The following is a 21,340-nucleotide window of genomic DNA, read 5'->3' as shown; positions in this document are numbered from 1 at the left end:
GCATGGTGACGTACACCCCAGGAGGGCCATACCCATTTCCTTTAGGGGTTGAATCTAGGGCCCAACACATAGTAGGTGGTCCATTCAGTGGCGAGGAAATGAATGCTCGAAGGCACGAAGCTGTGAGAAGCACCTGGCAGAGTCGGCCTGAGGCAACACCCCGCTGTAAGATGCAGCCTCGGTCTGGCCAACGAGAGGTCGAGATGGTTCCATCACGTCGGGGACTCTTTGCACAGAGACGTCCTAGCTTCTGCATTCAGATGTCACACGTCATGTGGGAGTGGTGTTCGCAAGGGCATACTGTCCTCAGGCTTTCAGTTTCACGTGTGGCCGAGCTCCTTGAGGGGAGGAGTCTGTGTGAAAAGTCAGGCGCCAGGGTTTGAGGAGGCATCTTCATTGTCTCGTTGGCGTTTAGGGACGGCGATCAGCTGAGACATCGCAGTGACGCTGTAGGACTCCACTCCTTCCCTGACATTCTTTGGCTGGGCTCCTCTCCTACCGCTCGGCCCCGTGATTTCTCAGGAATAGAATACGCGTAGATGGGAGGAAGTGCTGTACTGGTGCAGAAATCGTGCTTGGAAAAGAAAACGCGTGTTCAAAGTCCTGAGAACTTCTGAGCCTCCGCACCCAAGAGACCGTCCAGATCTGTGGGGTTTTGAACCATGTTTGTTGGAATAAGTTCGGCGTAGAAAAGCCCACAGGAGGTCTAAGGTTTCACGACAACAGGAGTGAATGTCTCCATTCCCAACCCGTGAAATTGTTCTGGCCTTTTTCTAAATGTGCTTCAGTTTGAGCAGGATGTCTCCTTGGTTTGCCAAAGCTCCATGCATTGGGGTTCTCCAGAGAAACAAAACCCAGGGGATATCTTCGTTCATCCACTGTCCATCCATCTGTCCATCCATCCCTCCGTTGATCCAGTCATCCATCCATTTATCTATCGAAAAATATTTATTATAAAGAATTGGCTCATGAAATTATGGAGGCCCATGGCCTAGTCAGGTTGACACCTAAAATTAATCACCATACTCCATTTCTGTGGCATTCATTCATTCTTAGCTGTGGCAAGGTGGCAGTGTCGTATATGTGACCCTTTCTGCTGTCCTTGGCAGAGGTGTCCTCAGTTGAAACAGTGTCATAGGAGCCAAGGCCGAAATCTAAAACAGAAGCCAGTAAGACAGGATTTTTTTAGTCTTCTAAATTTCCATTGACCTCCTTTGCCCAGTGCCCTGACCATGCCAGTACCATTTTTTTAATAAAGGAAAGAAAAGATGAATGTGTTATGTCATTATAGTGCAAGGAGAACTGTTCTGGTTTCTTTGACCAGGTCAACACTTAGTCACAAGATCACTTGTTGGAAACCTGTTTGTCATAGCCAGGGGACAGCATTGATTAAAACATCACACGCCCACCTCCTCTTTTACCTTTCCACTAACAGATACAACTTCAGAAATCCTCTCTCACTGAGTAGACCTGCTGTGCGGGGTGCCAGGAAAGTCGATTCATTTCGGGAGGACTTGGGCGAATCCCTCCAGCGGTATCTGCCCGCGGATGCTCAGTCACCCGCCTGCCCACCTGTTCCCACTTCCCACTGGCTGTGATGAGAAGCCCAAGGCGCTTTTATACGTGGTGCTCACCAAACACATTTGCACGGTGGATTATTTTTTATTAGCTCATTTTATGAGAAGGCATTTAGTCTATTTAAAACCAGAAGTCATTTTGGACCCAGTAATAAAGCTGGGACACCGACTGCAGTGTGACACTCATGCCTAACCAATACTGCATTCCCCAAATAGTGCAAGATGTGTCGGTCCCCTTGTCAAATGTCTGGGCGATGTATCACCCAGCAGAGACTTTACTACAGCAGTGGTCTCTCCGCCTGTTGTGAGTTCAGTATTTCCTAAGGCTTTTGTTATTATTGTTTTTTGCTCTTCCTGTTCTCACAGGATGTGATTTGGTCACTGGCAACTTATATGAGAAAGCAGGGTTGAACCAGACTAGCAGAGTTCTTCTGTATTTGTGTATAGATCCAGGCAGACAAAACTCCCTTAGATTTGCCTTCTCCGCTAGGCTGTACATTTAAATGACTCTGTGTGTGTGTGTGTGTGTGTGTGTGTGTGTGTGTGTGTGTGTGTGTGTGTTTCACTACGTGGACTTGAAAGGAGGAATCTCAGGGGAGGCCAGCCCAGGTGATGGTGGGAGGGATCAGAGTGATCTGAACTCACATCTGGGTTAACTGGCTGTGTGACTTGGGGCAAGTGACTTAACCTCCTGTGTCTGCGCCTTCACAGGGTCATTGTATTTGCCAGAGAGCGTTGTCGAAAGAGCTCGGCGTGATAAGCTTTGTCAGTCATTTGGCTGACTTTATTCTTTTGGAGGGGGGGGGAGTTTTTTCTTTTTTAAATGCTTATTGATTTTAGAAAGAGGAGAAGGGAAGGGGAGAGAGAGGGAGAGAAACATCAATCAGTTGCCTTTCTTATGTGCCCTGACCCAGGGACCAAGTCCGCAGCCCAGGCATGTGCCCTGACCGGGCACAGAACCCGCGACCTTTCGGTTTGCAGGCCAGCGCTCCAGCCAACCAAGGGACACCAGCCAGGGCCGGCTGCATTCTGTAAAAAAGCAGTTTTCCTTCTTCTTACTTGTATTCTTTATCTTCTACTGGTTTATTATTAATATCTTGTGTTATTTATTGAACTGCCATTCTAGCTTTATGGTTTATTCAGTAGAAAATGGCCCATTATAAAACTATTAATCCTTGCTGCTGAATTTAGAGTTTATTGTATTTTTGCTGTACTTTGTGCCAAGTTCAGTACAATGGTGAGGCCAAAGAAGACGCCTTCATTCCCAGGTTTTTCTAATTAAGCCTCACTTCTGAGTAAGCAGCTCCTGAACCGAGGGTAGGATTTCTCTGGAAACGCTGGACGGGGTCCCGAGAACCAGTTTTGAGTGGAAAGGACAGATACTCAGAGCCGTGGGCTGAAAGAGGGGGGTCCTCCACATGGGCCCAGCACTGCCTTCATTAGTCAGACCGGTGCACCCTTGCCCAGGGCCGGGTACCTCCCCGGTGCTCAGGAGGTGCCCAGCCAGGTGCAGGAGGGGAGGCCTAAAGGAACTCCAAGCCCCGCCCACCACTTGCACTGTGGGAATCGGTCATGGGGTTTGAGACAGACACTCTCTCAGCATTTCTGTGACTTGAAAACATTAGACATGAATCTACTGTCCAAAGAAGCTTAATGCAGCGCAGGCAGCCCCCTCCCTGTGGAAAATCACCGTGACTAGAGGGAGAAGAGCTGACTGAGGAATGATGACAAGGCACATCCTCAACCTAGTGGCACCACCGTGGAGGGGAGAGGATAAAGGAAACTACTACGTCACATACAAGTAGAACTGGAACATGCACCCGGGCTGGCGTGGCTCAGTGGATTGAGTGCTGGCCTGTGAACCGGAAGGTCGCAGGTTCGATTCCTGGTCAGGGCACATGCCTGGGTTGTGGGCCAGGTCCCCAGTTGGGGGCATGTGAGACAACCAGCCGATGTTCCTCTTGCACATGTTTCTCTCCCTCTCTTTCTCCTTCCCCTCCCCTCTTTCTAAAATTAAATAAATAAAATCTTGTGAAAAATAATAAAAAAGGATGCAACGTGCGTTCTTATCTTACGAATTCAAGAAATGCGTGCAAATTAGAAATGGAAACAGGGATCTGCCTAATTGTGTTCGCCACTGCGTTGCCTGGCCTGGCCCTGGCAGAGAGTAGGTGTTATGCACTCGCCTTTAAAGAGACCACTGGTGTACAGCCAGCCCCCGGGAGATACTTGCTAACCAGTTGGTGTGGGTAGACAGTGCCAGGGTGGGCGGGAGAGGAAATGATGACCATGACTAGCAGTATTCTTAAAGCATGGTTTGAGGGTCAAGGGGATAATAGGTGAGAGACTGCGGCGTGCATGGGTGTCGTGTTAGAGAACTTGGTTATGCTGAGAAAAGGGGGCTGCAGACAATTCCAGGGTGTTTGAGGCTGGGTGGGGGTGGGGGTGGGGCACGGAGCTGGAGACATTGAAGCAGAGAGAGGAGGCAGAGAGGGGAGAGGGGAAGCCAAGGAGTGCCTTTGACGTGGGCCAGGGAGGGAGAGGGAGATTTGAAGAGGCAGCCAAAAGCAAATTAAAAAATGTTCCCCTAGACTGCAGTGCACTGGGAGGGTCGGAAATCGTACATCAGCAGCTTCTTTTGATAAATTTGGCTGAAACATTAAACAAAAACAATGATCCAACTCGAAAGCCTGTGATACCGTTATGCTGTTTATATAACAGGGCTTTGAGGGTTCAGTTCAGAATGTTTCTGCGTTGAATAAGCGGCTCCCTGTTCGCGCAGACGAGGCCCAGCCTGCACTGAGCAAGCAGATCGTCTTCATCCGGGTCACAGCCATTTTCCGGAGAAGAGACCTTCCCTCTGCTCGGCCCTTCACGCCTTGGCTACTGGTGACCGATGCTTTAGAGGGCCTTGCCTTTTCCGAGCCCTTGTCCCCTGCTCTCATTCAAGGATGACCCCCGCTCCCTCCTCTCTAGGATATGAAACTTCTTGAGTTGGGATTTAGAAAGCCTTGGGCAGATACGGGAGATTTGGCTTTACACAAACTGACCGTGTAACCTTGGCGAAGTCCTTTCCTCTCTGTCTGAACATCGTTTGGTTTTCCGCAGACAGATGACGTTTTACACACGGTTGTAAATGCTCCGAGTCTATGATACATGTTTCAGGCCAGTGCTGTCCGATCAAAATATAAAGCAAAACATGTATGTACTTTTAAAGTACATTTAAAATTTTTTAACTTTAAAAAAAAAACGGTGAAGTTAGTTTTAAGAACATATTGTGTTTATCTCGATAACATCCTACATCCCGCCATTTCGATATATCATCAATGCCTTTAAAAACTGTTCAGTTATTGTACATTCTTTGAAACGCCGTCTGTAGGCTCACAGCTGACCCCAGTCATACCAGCCACATCTCACGTACTGGAAGCCACATGTGGCTGGTGGCCAGAGAATTAGACCGTACCACTGTCAGCCATCAGGCACTAAGTGAGCCGCCAGCAGAAGCCCAGTTAATTTGTGGAGGGTCTTTTAAAGACCCCTGCGCCAGCAGCCCTGTGAATATCTTAGCAGTTTTGCATTGACTCCTTAAAAGCCTAACGTGAATTCGCCGCCATCCACGAGGTCTCTTTTAAACCCTGGAAAATTGAAAGTCATGTCTGAGGCAGAAGAAGGAAAAAAGTCCTCCAAATCCCTGGATAGGCCCACAATCACCTCAATTCCAAAACCCTAAAACCGGAAGTTTTTTTGGAAGGCTGGTACAAATTCATTTGGAGGCATCGGAAGTGAAGTGGTTTATAATCCATCGGCCTCACTGGCGTGAGGGTTTGTGTGGTTTGCTGCAGACACAGTAATGTGTTTTGTTCATGAGCGTTTCCCTAGACCTTGCCGGGGCGGGGCGGGGCGGGGCGGGGGGCGGTGTGCACCGGGTCCTTGGTCTAGAACATGAACTACACTGCACTTCAGGACACCTCTGGCTCGAGAGGTTTCAGGCAAGACAGCATGGGCCTGCTGTAGTGTTTCTCGGTCTTTTTGATTGGGCCCATGGTAAGAGGTGTGTTTTACAGACGTATCCCAGGACACACACACCCCACTTAAAGGTTTGTTGAAAAATCACATTCTTTACTGGATGCAGAGCATTCCGACATTTTCTACTACTTTTTTTTTTGCCTTTTTTTTTTAAATGAGTAAGGTAGTCTTTTTCATTATAGACCCTTGCTTACTCATGATTTTTTTTAAGATTTTATTTATTTATTTTTAGGGAGGGAAGGGAGGAAGAGAGAGAGAGAGAGAGAGAGAGAGAGAGAAACATCAATGTGCGGTTGCTGGGGGTTATGGCCTGCAACTCAGGAATGTACCCTGGCTGGGAATCGAACCTGGGACACTGCCTTTTTTTAATACTAAAGTTTTTTAGACTACTGGCGCTAACTCACTGAGTTGCCAGCACCACCCACGAAAGGGTCAAGGCCACAGTTTCAAAAGTCCTCCTGTGGGCCCCGAATTAGGGACCAGAGAGCACAGCCCGAGGAATCCATCCCTACGCTTGCTCGTCCACTGTGGTTTAAACAGCCAAGGCCCCTGTGCCGGTTCACCATTGTCAGCAGTTTTTCTGGTGCTCTGGTCGCCCTGTAAGACGTCTAAGAAAATTACCTGGCCTCATACGCTTTGTGCTCGGGCCATTGAAGATGACTATTGGGCCAGCTGATGGCGTTAGGAAGTGGAAGGGTGCCTTGTAAAGGGATGGTTTGCAACCATCCCTTGTAAAGGGATGGAGCCATCATGTGTTCAGCCTTTACTTCCACATTAATAAAGACTTTTTGTCATCGGTGACCAAATCCCAGCTTATGTGAACAAGGGGATTTATCGGAAGTACAGTGTGAGCTTCAGGCATGGCTGGACCTAGGGACTGCAGCAGTGTGGGTAGGGCTCTGTCTCTCTCTCCTGCTGTCAGCTCCGCTCCCTTCTGACCACTGGCTTCATTCTCAGCCTGGAAAGGGAGGACGGGCACCACAGTCCCAGTATTCATCCTCATGGCTTGGGATCCAACGAAAAGGGAGACCTCTTCCTCCTGGAGCCCACGGAGCAAATCCTTGGGGGGTTGTGGCCTTGCCGGAACTCATCCCCGAGGCCCAGAGGATCACCAGTCCTTGGCTCCTTCCGCACCTCCTGTGGCTAAGGGGGTTCAGCTGGATCTACGGCATGTGGAATGGGTCTTCCCGTTACCAAAAGGAAGGAGAATGAGTGCTAAGTAGACCAAAGTAATTCATTTCTATTCATGATTGATTGTAGCTCCTGCAGGGTCCCTGAAGGGACCATCTCAGGTTGACGGTGTTCACATCAAGGCATTCTACATGGCTCTTGGCCTGGTTATCAGTCCGTGTCCAGTAGAGACGTTCTGATCAGCAGACCAGGAGTAGTCCAGCTCAACAGCCTTGCAGAACTGCCGGCTTTCTTAACACTGCTCCTCCGTGTGGGCACTTTTGCTTCTCCACTCTTCCTAAAATTTAGAACCACTTTAGGCAGGAGAACAAAGGGTCCACCTCAAAGGGTCTTGTCCTGCAACTGATCGTGCCTCCCCATTTCTTCAGCAGCCTTGTCCTCTGGGTCTGGCACCCTCGCCACGGCTGTTTCGCTCTCTGAGCCAAGAGCTGCAGCTTCCACCCTTGACAGTCGCACCGGCTGCCCTGGGGGGACTGTCTGGAAACCCATCAGCACTGCCTGGAAGGTCTTTGCTCAGAGCCTTTGGTTTCCCCAGTTGCTGTGCCCGGCTCTGCGCCTCCTCTGCACCTGCTCCTTGAGCCGTTGGAATTCGCCCTTCAGGGCCCACTCCTGTCTCATTCCTCGGGCTGGCAGAAGTCTGTCTCCACTGCCCTCTGCCTGCTTGTCCTCTGCCTTCGCCCTCGGCCTTGGCGACATTTTATTCCAGGCTTCCCAAGGTGCTTTTAGAATGTTTTTGACTTCTGTCTCTGGACAGTCTGTTTTAATAAGTAATTTACTAAGGTAAAGTAGTCCCGGATGAATGGAACGGACTCTAGACTTGGGCCAGAAGGGCCTGTTGATTCTGAGCACTGATATTTCCAGGGCGACCCTCCTTCAGCCTCAGCTCTGCCCTCTGCCAAATGGGACGATAATACCGACCTCACGAGGGGGACGGGATTGTGTGTGCAGACTGCCTGACCCGGAGTCCAGGGCTGAAACGTGCGCTGTGGTAGCTCACTCTCTTTGTAAGCAAAAAGAGACCCAGCACAATCTAGCTTCATCAAAACGTGGGATGTCTTGGCCACACGTAAGTAGGTGGTGTAGGGGAAGGCCAGTTTGAGCTGGGGCTAAGTCCAGGGGCTGAAATCTTGTCAGGAATCTCCAGACTTTGTTTGTCTTCTCCTTCCCAGGCATGGCCTCAGCGAGCTGACATTCTAGCAGCTCAGAGACCAGGGGAAAGGAGACTTCCCAGTAGTTCCAGGCAGAGTCTCAGGGCTGATGCTTATTGGCTTGGCTCAGGTCAAGAGGCCATCCCTAAGCCAATCACTGTGGCTGGGGGGAATAAAGCACTCTGATTGGCTAGAAACAAGGTCGTATGGCTGCCCATCCAGTCGGGAGTGGGGTTCTAGTCCCACCCAAACCATAAATACCTATTGGGTAAAGGGAATTCCCAAGGAAAAATGGGGTGCAAATAAAAAGGGCAAGTGGGTCCTGGGGAAAGGGAAAAAGCAACAGTTAACCTCAGCACACTCTCATGCGTTGGTTATCCCTTCGGAGGCAACGTTTTTGATGGCACTGTCCTCTTTGCCCGAAGGCACACCGCCTGGGTCTGCAGCTAAGGCAGGAGGACTGCGGGGCTGTGGGTATGGGGGTTTAGACGGGGGGGGAGGGAGGAAAGAGGCCAGAGGACCTGGTAGCTACACCAATCCTAGGAAGTAGCTACTGATATTAACCCCATTTTACAAATGAGGAAACAAAGGCTCAGAGAGGTTAATTAAGCTCCCCAAAGCCACACAGACAGTATGTGGTGAAAGGCAAGAGTGAACCAAGATTTGGAACTAAGGTTTGGGCAGCTTGAATCTGTGACCTGGTTTAGTGGGGAAGGGCATGAAAGATACCACTCCATCTGGACGAGGAACCCAGGGGACCCAGGATAAGACACACATGACCCTCCTCCCGCCCCAGGACACTCCAGCAGTTCAGGGGAGCATGACAGCAGGGGTGATGCACTCCAGGTTCCAGGAGCTGGCAGGATCCAGGCCAGACAGACACAGAGGCTTGGGAGGCCGGGAGACCTCAGTTCCCCAGCCCAGCATCCTCAGAGGCCTGAGGAAGGGCTCTGTATCGGGCTGAGGGTCAGCCTCCTGCCTGCTGACTGCAGAGTCCAGGTGCTGGTGGTTTTGCATTGGTGGGGCCGATTTTGGCCTTCTGGGGTGCAGAGGCCGTGACAGAAGGAAAAAGCCCCCACCAGCACATTGGTCCTGTGGCGCAACATTCCTTTTGCCAAATGTTGGCAAGAAACAAGAACTCTGAATGGGACGGTCAGTTTTGTTCTGTCTGTACATCTCTCATTTGTGTCCTTTTTCTCTGATACTAGTAGCAAGTGCTTCGGTTCAATCCCACATTTGTAGCCAACACCAAAAGCATTGGGCAGCCAAAAGCCACGGCAGCAGTGTCTGTCCTCCATGTGATAACTCACGGCTCTTCTGGGCTGAGGAATATGGAGGGAGTAAAGAAGGAAGGAAACATTTCCCATCACTCCCCCACGGAGAGAGAACCACTGTTGTTTTCCAGCCTGCCTTTTTTTTTCTTCCTATCACACGGTACTTCCCAAACTTCCCACGTGAATTTGAGTGACCCCGGCAGCCATGGTTTGTGCCCGTTGCATGATTGCTGTGCAGGGAGCCACCCAGCCAAACTTTTGTGCCTCCCACCCTCAGAACTGGCCTCTGTCTGAGCCTCAGCGAGGCCTCTCTTCCGGCAGATTGCCTTTAAGGAATGTCTTCGGTGGGCTGGGACAACAAAGGCTTCCTGGGGTTAAGCCTCTTTGGCCCAGACCCTGGTGACTGCTGGAACCTGGGGTGTCGCCCCTGCCCTCACGGGCCCCCTGCGCTGCTGGAGTGCCTTGGGGGTCGAACTTGCCTGACTCTGGTTACTGACCCAGAGAGGCGCAGCTGCCTCTATGCACTGCCCACCTGCCTCCATGCCCTGCCCACCTGCATCCTTGAGAAAGTCCCCCCAGAGCATCGCCCAGGGGTGAGATGCCTCATGTGCTCCCAGCCCCAGCAGCTGCCAAGAGCAGCCTCTGGACAGTCATTCCAGAAATGTTAACTGGCCCACAGAGGGACTGGGATGGTGACCAGGGACTAGGGAACCCTTTGCCCGGGCCTGCTAGACAAAGCAGCCTGGACACTTTTATAGTAGAGGGAGTTTTCATTAGGCCGTGTGTGTGTGTGTGTGTGTGTGTGTGTGTGTGTGAGAGAGTGAGAGAGAGAGAACGCCTTATATACAGCAGATAGTGAGTTTCCATAGTGGGGGGAACGAAACCAGAAGATGCAGTCCCTACCTGCACAGAGCGTTTGATTTCATTGGAGATAGAGGATTTGCATGCATGGGACAAACAGAAAACAGTAAAGATGAGAGAATCACCCAACGACAGCCCACGCGCTGTGGGGCCGGAGAGATGGGTGGTGCCTCTGGGCACACTAAGGCAGAGTGGAGGTGGCCCTGGGCATGCCTGGGGCCCTTCAGCCTCACTGTACTGGCTTTGACCTCCTGGGCTGTTGCTGTGCGAAGTTCCAAAGGGCCCTCTCTGAGCAGCGCTGGCTCCAGCTGGCTCCGTAGCTGGGTTGGAATTCTGCTCTCGGTCGGGGAGGTTCGTTCCGTCTGAGAGGTCAGCAGTGAGCAGCTCGAGTTGTTTTTCCAGTAGTGCGAGCAGCAGCAAAGCATCTGTCTCAGCTCTCGGCCCGCACGGCTCATCTGGGCATGCAGAGGGTGGCCTGTTGTTGGGGAAAGTTCTCAGTGATGAGACTCCAAGATAGGGGAGGAAAAGCAGAGCTTGCACAGAGGATGCCCAGCTGGCCTGAAGGTCATGTGCGCGGGGAGCAGCGTCCTCACAGAGCGAGTGAGTGCAGCAAAAACCCTCCCCCACTGGCGCCAGTTCTGGGAGGTGGAGATGAAGAAAAACTCCTGGAGTATTCATCCTGCAGAAAGTTATTTACGTTTCTGGCTCGGTCTCCTGGCGTTCACGCAGGCGGGCCCAGCGACAGCCATCCGGGTAGCCTGAGAACGTTTTGGGTGCCGATCGTCAGTGATGGGCACTTCCTCTTGTTCAGGCAAGACAGAGAACCGAGTTGGGTGATGTTCAGAGGTATAGACATCTTGGCTCTTGCCATCCACACCCTTAACTGTCCAGAAGGGAAAGGACTTCAGGGGGGGAAAATGTATTGTCAGGTGTATCTGACTGTGTATACCAGCCGTGAACTCAGAAAGCTGTACGTGTAAAATCAGAATTGAATCACATAGAAGCACTAGAGAAGTGTTTTTTTATAAAGTAAGAAGGCTTTTCATGAAGCAATAATCACACCTCCATTTATCTCAGTGGTTCACGACCTTGACTGCACATTAGAATGGCCTAGAAGCTTTGAAGATTCCTGCGGCCCGGACCACACCCAGAGCAATTCCACAGGAAGTCTGGGGTGCAACAAAGCGTTAGGAATTTCTTAAAGCTCCCTGCTCATTCCCATGTGCAGCCACCGCTGAGAATCAGTGCTTTCCCTTTGTTGCAGGACCCTGAGGGGTCACCCAGTAAGTGTCCCAAGGCAGGCATGCGTTTCGAAGTCAGCAGCGGGTGCCTCCAGGAGCAGGAGCCACTGGGTCTGGACGTGGGAAGCCGCTGTGCAGAAGCGCCCTGCAGAGGAAGTGTATGGAGGCTTCTGCATTCACATGTGGAATACTATACAGCAGTTAAAAGGAAACCACTTACACATGCAGCTACGTGGGTAAATCCCAAAGGCCTTATGCTAAGCATCAGGAGTCAGACTCCAAAGGGTCTACACGTTGCCAGGGCCTGGGACTGTGGTAGGGGTCCCCTGCAAGAGGGTACGAAGGAGTTTTGGGGGGCGATAGAAATGTTTAGTGTTTTGGTTGTGGTGATCATCTCCACAGCTGAGTATGTCTGTCAAAACACTAGATCCGTACCGTAAAAGCAGAGGCTGTTACTGTATAGAAATTATACCTTTAATTTCTTCTTATTTAAAAACACCCCACTTCCTGGTTACTGACGAATGAACGAGTAGGATGAGGTCTGTCCGTGCGGTGGAACATGAATCTGCCATCGGACGGAACAAGGCACTGACAGGTGCCACTGCGTGGACGCGCCTCGAAAACGCCGTGCTGAGCGGGGGAAGCCACACACAGGAGGCCACGTAGTGTGCCATCCCGTGTGTATGAAATGTGCGAACTGCGAATCCGTAAGGACAGAAAACAGAGTTGCGGTTGCCGCAAGTCTGGGGGAGGAGGGGATGGGGGACAGCCGCCTAATGAGTTCTGTTTCGGGTGACACAAGAGTTCTGGAACTCGATAGAGGTGGCGATGGTTGCGTGACTATGCAAATGTACTTAGTGCCGCCCGATGGGAAACTTGGAAGTGGTTAAAATGGTCAAGTTCATGCTACGTGTGTATTAAGGCGGTAAAAGAAAAAGGAAAGACCCCGCTCCCTATTAACACGCCAGGCACACGGCAGGTACTTGGTCAAGGCTGGCCCGGATTTGGGATTCTCTCTGTGATCCGGAGAAATCTACGTGGCAAATGTCGCCCGTATTCTGATGCTTGTCACAGGAACTGTTACCAGGCTCCTGACTGTGGTTGGTCCCCAGTGGTTCGTGCCTGTGGACGGTCTACCCAACCGGTTGGTCTTAGGCACTGGGCGGGGGAGGGGGGAGGAGGGGTGCGGCAGGGGCTGCATTTCTTTATACTTAAAGAACAGTTTGGCCTCGTTTCATGTCTGGAGGGAAAGTCAGACTCAATCTCGGGTCTTCGGCAGAGGCAGCTGAATAAATGAAAATGTGCGCATAACTCAGCAGGGGCACCGTGGAGGGCGGCTCTGTCGGCATGCTGGGGAGACATTCAGGGTTGGGAACCCGGTGACCGTAAAGCAAGCCAGCCTCAAGATGAGAAAAGCCAGGGGAGGAGGTCATCTGGAGGCAGAGCTTGGCCAAGGCCAAGGGCAGTGAATCGAGCAGTTGAACCGCTCAGCTCTGCGTGGGCCTTGGAAGCCCCCGAACAACAATCTTATTGATGGTCCGTCAGGCCCTGAGCAGGCAACTCTGAACTTTAACAGAGCCAGGATGCAAAGCCCACACAAGGGCCTACAGTTTCCAGCGTGAACAACACACTTATTTTTTTCCTCCCTCCGCTGGAAGACGAGGAAGAGACCAAGACGAGAAGGCTGGGGGTGGGGTGGGGAAGGGGACGAGCGCATTCCAGAGCCTCAGTGCAACAGCCACATTCCTGGGAGGGACCGCCCGCCCCTCGGAGCTCTGAGGGCTGACAAATGTCACCGGGGTTGGCGTAAATCGGGGCTTCGCTTTTGTTGATTGTTATTTCCAAGAGCCCGTAGCCCGGACCCAAGAGGGTGTGATGACGACAGGGTCGCTGGTCCCTGTGGTGCTCAGCACCCTGTCGGATGCACAAACCTGCCGAGGCCGACCCTTGACCAGAGAGAGCGCCTGCCTACCTGAGATACGGACTCGGCTCACACGGAGATGACCGTGAACAAGCGGCTTTGACAGTGAGGAACTCAAGGAGGCAAAAGACAGCAAGAGAGCTGAACGCTGTTGGGCATGCACAGCTTTGTGGAGAAGGGACCTGGATGCACCCTGAAGGGTGATGCAGATCTAGAGAGGAGAGGAAATGATACCCCGGGCTTGGTGGCCCTCTGGTTCCTGGCACTGAGTGTCTTCAACCCTGTGGATTACTGTTCCCCTAGCGCAGCCACTTTACAGGAAAAGGAGGGTGTCTGCTTTCTCAGAGCCTCCCCCCACACTCATCCGCCTGGTGCCTCACCTCCCCGGTGGCAGGGGACCACAGCTGCCCAGTTCGTGGCAGTGTCCCCAGGCCTGTGTATGATGGTGTTCTGCCTCTCTCAGTCACCCCAGGCATCTCCTACAGTCCCTACATCTAATGGAAGTAACAGTGGGTCCCACTGGCTCTCCCAGTCCTATCTGGAGGCCAGCCCCCGCTCCCCGTCTCCCCTGCCCTGCGGACCCTGGTGGAAGGGGAACCAGATGCCATACTCCAGATAAACCTCCCAAGAGATGGCAGGCAGTGTGTACCTTGGACTTGGGTGTACTTGGATTTGAGCCCCAGTGCCACGACGAGCTGTGGACGTGACCAAGTTGGGTTGTTGTTGGGCCTCAGCAGTCCGTTTCCATGCTGTGCACTGGCAGGGTGGTTGGTGGAACTGGAGGTGGTGGAGGTACAGCATCCTACATGGTCCCCGGCTGCTGTCACTAGGTCACACCCTCACCGTTTTCAGCTGCACTAATGCAGTCACCTCACTGGCCTCCCCGCCTTCCCTCCTCGTTCCCTGGTCCCCTCCCATCATCCTCCTTGTTTGCAGAGTGGTTCTCCTTCTAGCCTGCTCGGAGAACAGTGTTAGGTGGCCTTCTCCACGGCGTTGCCCAGAGGCCCACAGGATAAGATCCTCTCCAGCAAAACAAAGCCCCTGTGAACTGCCCAGGGGATCTGATCCCACAGGCGTGGCCTCAGAGACCACGTTCTCCCCTTTGAGGCCCACCCCACCCTGCCCCAACACCCTTTGTGACCTGGAGACACAGAACCCCTTGCGGTTTCCCAAAACCTGGTGCGCTTTTTGCTTTTGAGTCTTCTGAGCCTCTCGTTCCCTTTTCCTGAAGTGCTTCTGGCTCTTTCTGGTGAGCTCCTATTCACTCCTCAAAGGCCTGCTTATAAATTAAATTCCTCTCCCTGATAACCCCGAAGTTTGTTTGTCTGTGGCACATTCCTCATCCTTGGAGACATTCCTGAATTGCCTCTGTTCTCCCCCTGCACATTCCCTGTCCCCAGACACGGGGCCCCTGAAGGGCCAGGGACCCCGTCCGGGTGACCGCGGTCGCCCCAGGCCCAGGCCCAGACCTCTTCACCCTCTGGCTTAGGACACATTTGCTGATGTGACGATAAACAAAGGCTGTTTTCCAGGAATCGGGCAGCTTTTGGGAATAGCTGAGGATGTGGAAGTGAAGAGACACTTTCAATTTTAGTGGGTTTTTTTTTGGAAGCAACAACAGTAGAACAGCTTCAAGTTCAGAAGGTCAGGAAAAATGCAGTGGAGACCCTATTTGCCTTGCCAGGGCCTTTCACTTTTCCTTGTCCCCACTGCAGTCAAGTTCAAGGCTCACGGTCATTTTTCTCAGCTTTTTCCCTTGTTTTCCCTGGTTTGATGTCTTTAAGCTCAACAGGAAACTCATGACTAGCAGTGTACAACCAAACCAAACACTACCCTAAGGCCTTACCATACTGCCTCCTCTTCCCAGAAGCCTTCTGGGCCTAGAGTCATGTTTTCGTCTGATCTCTATCACACTGGAAGCTGGTATCTATCACCTGCCTGACTCTTGGATTCTGGGTGCTGTGCCTTGGTCTGTAAAGTGCTTTACCTGTGCAGGTCTCGTCCTGCTAACGAGCTTGCAGAAGGCAGGAGCCGTGCTGTCCTGAGTCTGCTTTTTAACTTTCCAGTAAGTTCAGGCTGAGGGCGCAGCCAAAGGCTAGGCACACCTGACTGACTTATTAGTGAACTGTGGTCCCCTTTCAAAAACGACTCCATGAAGAGTCTAATAGTTTAAAGTAAACTGGGCAAAAGCTATGGGCTTCTTGGAAAATTCCTATGGCATTCTCACCAAAACCCGAGGAAGGGGCAAGAGACGTGGTGCTTCCCCGAGCAGAACCACCCAAACTCAGCTCCTTTCTTGCCTCACCTAGGCTATCACTTACCATCTACTTATCTCTTTTTAGACAGAGATGAGGGCCACCTTTCATCCACTTCCAGGCACCTGGGCCAGTGTTTGTCCTGTGCAGCAACTGGGCCGCTGGCTGCATTTTAGCAATGATGGGAAAAAGCACTATTTAGACCCTCAAGTAGCTGGTTGCCATTAATGAGCATGTTCTGAAGAGCCAGCCCGGCAGCGACACCCAGAATGACAAACCCAGCGGCAAACGCAGCGTCCCGTTCCTAGTAGAGATTTAGGCCACTCACAAGAATAATGACAACAGTACTCGTGACTGCCCCGTTCCTAGGCTGCTGCCCTCTGCACTAGCATTTCTGCAGGGTGGTCCCAGCTGGAGACTGCGGGCATTTCTATGGTGGTGGTCCTCGGGAGATGTATTTGATAGCTGGACCCGTGGGACCAGGCACTTCTTGGGAGTGATGCTGGTCTTGGTGGCCATTGCAGCGACTCAGTGACTGAAGAAACTCAGGGAAAGGTTTTACTGGCTGAAGCATGGTTTTTGATGGGTCATCCATATTTCTGCAAAATAGGATGATCACTGTTTCATCTCCTTGGGGTGATTCTCTGTTTCCCCATCCTTGGGGACAGAATGAACAACTGGTCAACCATAGCACTTCTTTTGATGGAGGTGGACTTGATCTGTGCTCCAATGTCCAAGACACTGAGCTGTTCTGATTGGCCTTTACCAAGGGGGAAAATTCTGTTTCTAGACTTTCGTGGCCTATGGGCTGGCTTGGGCCAGCTTGGTCACGGTCACTCCAGCAAATGGTAGACCTGCATCTCTGGTCAAGGTTGTTCACCTCAAAACCGAGGGCCCATTTTCCTCTCCCTGAGACCCGACACCGGGCCTCTGCATTTTGGCTGGGGCTTCCCACGTGCTGCCAGGCCTCACCCCAAGCCCCTCCCCTCGTGACCAGAAGGTTCACAGTGGGATGGGGCAGGGTCTGGAGGGGTGTCTGAGCTAGGCCTTCGGAGAGAAAGCAGCCTCTGTAAAGGTTTGTTGTGTCCTCTGTCCCTAGCCCTGGAGCAGCTGCTGACCGAGCTGGAAGACTTCCTCAAGGTCCTCGACCAGGAGAAGCTGAGCAGCGCCGCCGTGGTGAAGAAGAGCGGCCTGGCCGAGCTCCTCCGCCTTTACATCAAAAGCAGCAGTGAGTGCGGCCCGGGGCCCTGAGGGAGGTGCCTGTGGGCCCGGGCGGATGGTTGTATTGACGAGGGCCACCGTAGGGAGTTTCACTGACCACGTGGCTTAAACGACAGACACTGATTGTCTTCAAGTTCTAGAGACCGCACATCTGAGATGGACATGTCTCAGGTTTGGTTCTTTTGGAGGACTCTGTCCTTGGTTCGTAGGTGGCCGTCTGCTCCCTGGGTCTCTATACGGTCTTCTCTCTGTGCCCGCCTGCGTCCAGAGCTCCCCTTCGTGTGAGGACATAGAACACACTGGGTCAGCCCACTCCCGTGGCCTCATTTATTGTTAATCACCCCTTTAAAGACCCACCCCCCTCTCCAAACATACTCATGCTCGGAGCTACTGAGGGCTAGGATTTAACACGTGAGTTCTGGGGGAACACAGGTCAGCCCATAGCCATGGCGAAGGGCAGATGTGACTTGAATCGGAGCCCGGAAATCTCTGACTGTTCAACGCATCAGCCCATGAGTGAGGTTCTAAACAGCGTTCCCAGCGCACTTTTCCTTACCAGATGCAAGTAGGGAAGGGCTGATAAACTGTTACAATCAGTGGCTGAGGCCTGACTGAGCACTTCCCACTTGCACACGTTATGAACTTGTTTCATCCTCAAGATCGCCCTGGGAAGGCCGGTGCTGTTAGGACAGAGGAGGAAACGGAGGCCTGGAGAGTTTAAATAACTTGCCCAGGGCCCACAGTCTGAGAGAAAAATGGGAAAAATACAGTTTGAAAAACTTGTAAATTGCAGAATGCAGAGTTCATAGTTTTTTTTCTTTTCTATTGAGGTAGGTTTTGTCTACAAGCGAGGACACAGATCTTGAGGACTCGATTCAGTTGAGTTTTGTCCATGGTGTATTACCTGTGTCCCTAGCACCCAAAACAAGACACAGAACATTCCTGTCACCCCAGAAAGTCCTCTCTTGCCCCTTCCCAGTGAGTGCCTCCCCACCCCCACGCCACGACGACCAGCGTCCCGTCTCTCCCGCCGTAGATTAGCGCTGCCCGTCCTTGAGCTCCCCGCAAATGGAACTGCACGGCGTGGACATTGTATCTCCGGCCTCTCTCGCTCAGGAGGTTCGTCCACGCCGTGGGGTGTGTCAGGAGTCCCTCCCTTTGTTTTGCTGAGTAGCGTTTCACTCTGAGGACATGCCCCAGTCCACTCGCTTGTCAAGGGACATTCAGATCTTTCATACATTGGGACTAGTATGAATCGGGCTGCTTTGAATGCTCTTGGGAAGTCTTCTTGTGAACACGGTTTCATTTCCAGCACATTCAGATTTTCTTTTTTTTTTTTTTAAGAAAAGCCTTCTCGTGAAGTCATAACAGTTTAGTTGAGGTTATTTCTATGCCGGATGTTAGGATTGGAAATGACGTCTGGGGACAGGAAGGGACCGGAAGAGGGCATGCGGTCCATCTGCCTCTCGGCAGGGGCAGCCCGCACCGGTGCCAGGGCAGGGGAGCGCACCTGCTCCGGCCGTCACACCCGGGCAGCCCTCTGCTTCGTCCAGTGCGAAGCTGCCAGGCCGCATTCCAAGGCCCCCCTTCCTTTTCTTTGTTGCCAGTGGAACTAGTTTCTGTTCTCTGAGTAACAGAGACGTCGTAGTAAAGCTGAACATGTTGCTGCAGGCCCGCGGCCTTCTCTTCTGGTGACGTAATCGTAATCCCGGCTCTCAGCCTTTCATCAGGGGCGTTTGCCTGGAGTCCCTCCGGCTCCAGGCCACCCCCTGGTTCCCAGGCTCCTCCCGCCTTTGTAGTGAGCGTCTGCCGGCCTGCCCGTGAGTGCCGGTCAGCAGCACATCAAAGGTGGGAACGGCAGGTAGGAAAGCCACATTACAGAGCAGGTAGGTTAGAGAGGGATGACTCATCCCCGAGAAGATGCAGCAGTAGGTCCTTTAAACAGCACGCTCTCTCACTGGCCGGTTGCCTGGCGCTCTGACCTGAGCATACTCAGTGATAAGGAGCCTCTGTCGGGAACTGGAAAACACCTCCATAATGAGGTGGGAACCGTGGTTCTTGGTTCCAACCACTGTCTCAGGGCCGCCCGTGTGGGGTCCCCTTTTTGACTGCACATGCTGTGTCCCTTGCTGCAGGATGACCTTTGCTTCACCCTTGATCTTTGTGTGCTCTGCTCTCACAACACCAGGTCTTCCCGCCCCGGGCCTCCGCAGTGTGCAGAGCTGCAGGGGGCCGCAGGAGGCTGCTGAGAGCCAGACACGGGCTTCTCGCTGTGTCGCCCCCAGAGCTCCTCCCAGACTTCTCAGAATAAACATGCACAGCCAATATGAGGCCTGTGGCCGTCACCTCTGTGCTTAAGGTTGACAGTCAAGTTATTAATAGCCACCGTTTGAGAACTTCCGGTCCCCTGGGTGCACCCTTTTGACAGCAGAGTGGTTGTAACAGCAGCTAACATTTTTTTGTGCGCTTACCTGCCCTAGCGTTGTATTTAATGTATGAAATGACATGGATTGTGTCATCTAATGCTCATCCCAAGTCAGTGAGGACGTCGTTGTTATCCCCACCTAAACCACAAGGGCACCGAGGTTGGGAAGGTGGCTTGCTTGAGGCCCATGGCCGTGGGGGCCGCAGCCAGGGCTTGGGCAGGGCACCTAACTAGCACGCTCTCTGGAGCTCTGACATTTCAGAATGATCTCCACCACCCAGGACAGCATCCAGAGCCCCCTGGAATCAAAGCGTCCGTCTTCCTCTCAGCCTCACTTGTATCCAGAGAATGAGCTCAGCCCCACAACACTTGTAGGTAGAGGCAGGCTGAGCCTTTGGACACAGCCTGTGGGCTACCCTGGCTGAGCTCTCACCTCTCTCACGCCTTTGGGGCAGAATGTGAGTGTGTGTGGCCAGGAAGGGGGTGGTTTACACTTTTCAAATGGAATTTTCTACTTGGGTTTTTCCATCTTTTGTTTTCTTACCGTAACACAAATTTTTTTTTTTATGAACTTTTCTTTCTGTCCAGTTGGTGAGGTCTCCTTATCGGGGGCCCGGCCTGCTGTCTGTTCCTGCCTTGACCAGTGAAGGCCCCATTCCCCTTCCTCCCAGGATCCCGTTCAGGGGCTGTCGGCAAGTTTCAGCGGCTGCCCCTCTGATAGGAAGGGCTTCGGAACTTCTGTCTGTCCAGCCGGAGCAAGGAGGGCCCACATCTCTCCTCCCCACCCTTCACCCAGTTCTCTGCGGGCATGTTCCTTCCCCCAGAGCTCACACGCGTGCGCAGGGCCAGAGCAGCGCTCCCTTCCGACCACTCCTTTGGTTTTGGTTATTTCCATGCACCCGTGTAGCTCTTCTGTTTGCGTCTGCTACACCCCCGCCCCCCAACCGCTGGGTTCATGAAGGCAGAGACAACGTCTATTTTGTTCTCTGCAGTATCCCCAGCACCTAGTAAAGTGCAGGTGCTCATTGCGCATCTGAAAATGCGTGAGAGAGTTCTACCCCCACGGCTGCTGCTTCCCAGCCATGGACAGCTCAGCAGCCTCCCCTTTGAGAGCCAAGTTCCCTGGGCTTTTCCCATGATTGCAGGTGGTCCTGGGAGCCTCCTACTTACCAACCTGGATGGCACTGGATTAATAACTCCCTCAGTCAGCCGTGGCCTGCCGGGTGCCCAAGATGGGAGAGACAGCCCTGGGGGAGCCCAGTGTGAGTTTTCTCTGTAACTTAACAAATCTTCCTCTTGGAAGGAAGCACCTGCTTAGAATTCCAACAGTTTAAACAGTAACAATATCTTCTCACACCGCCCCCCCCCACCGCCATTTTTTCATATGGGAGTGTGGGCTTTGTCAACAGTAAGAAATAAATGTAAAGTGAACATTAGACATGATTTTCGTTCCTTAGATTCCTTTTTTGATCTTTATCAGGGTCATCTGATTATTCCTCTGTAGTTGTGGCTTGCCTCTGGATTCTGCGTGACGTTATTGTTACGTTTGTGATTGCTGCGCGTGTGTGTGTTTGCATGTGTTGACAGTTCACATACTTTTTCTGCTTTGCTCTTCTGAAATGCAATCCTTTCATTTAACCGCAAGCCTTGGCTATCTCCATAAACAGCAGATACAGATATTTTATTTTTCACAGTTGCATAGTGGCCACAGAGCGATGAGCAATATCGTTCCATCATTCTCGTATTAGTGAGCATTTAAGTTTTGTTCTTTTAAGCAACCTCATACAATGTTGAAATGGATAGCTTCAAACAAAATGGCGTTTACATGCTGGAGTATGTCTTCAGGAGGAATTTCTGGCATTGGAAATGCTGGGTCAAAGAATAGGAACGCTTAACATTAAATTATCCTCCAAAATCCCTTCCAGAATGGCTGCGCCCACACACACACTCCTCAGTGATCCGGTCACTGTTCCCCGAGACACGCCGTTACGTGCGCTGACATGCCATGGCTGGTCTCACCGCTTTCCTCTCATTGAGACTGGGAGCTGGTTCCCTGTTTAGGCTGTCATTTTCTATCTTTGTTAGTTATGCGGGTACCTTACTTTTTCAGATTTCCTAGTGTTTGACTCTTGAATACTTAACAGGTAGAAGCAGGCAATATTTCATCACAGTTGTTTTCCGTCCTGTGCAGACAAGGAGA

General features: G+C 52.0%; 1 protein-coding gene across 6 annotated transcripts in view; it reads left to right on the top strand.

The window, feature by feature from the left end:
• The window catches only part of AFAP1L2 (actin filament associated protein 1 like 2), a 93,602-nt gene that overhangs the window by 41,175 nt on the left and 31,087 nt on the right, over nucleotides 1-21,340 (top strand). For 5 of the 6 annotated variants that reach the window (XM_045854185.1, XM_045854184.1, XM_045854182.1 and 2 more), the window contains one exon: nucleotides 16,594-16,722. In XM_045854185.1, the coding sequence (XP_045710141.1) occupies nucleotides 16,594-16,722 (129 nt within the window). Of the gene's footprint in view, nucleotides 1-7,749; nucleotides 7,861-16,593; nucleotides 16,723-21,340 lie in introns of those variants that run through there. The other variant, XM_045854188.1, reaches the window with a different exon arrangement.

Source organism: Phyllostomus hastatus, unplaced genomic scaffold (assembly GCF_019186645.2).
Source record: "Phyllostomus hastatus isolate PE091 unplaced genomic scaffold, TTU_PhHast_1.1 phas_scaffold_1066, whole genome shotgun sequence".
NCBI classification, from domain to species: Eukaryota; Metazoa; Chordata; class Mammalia; order Chiroptera; family Phyllostomidae; genus Phyllostomus; species Phyllostomus hastatus.
This window is presented reverse-complemented; position numbering and strand designations above follow the sequence as displayed.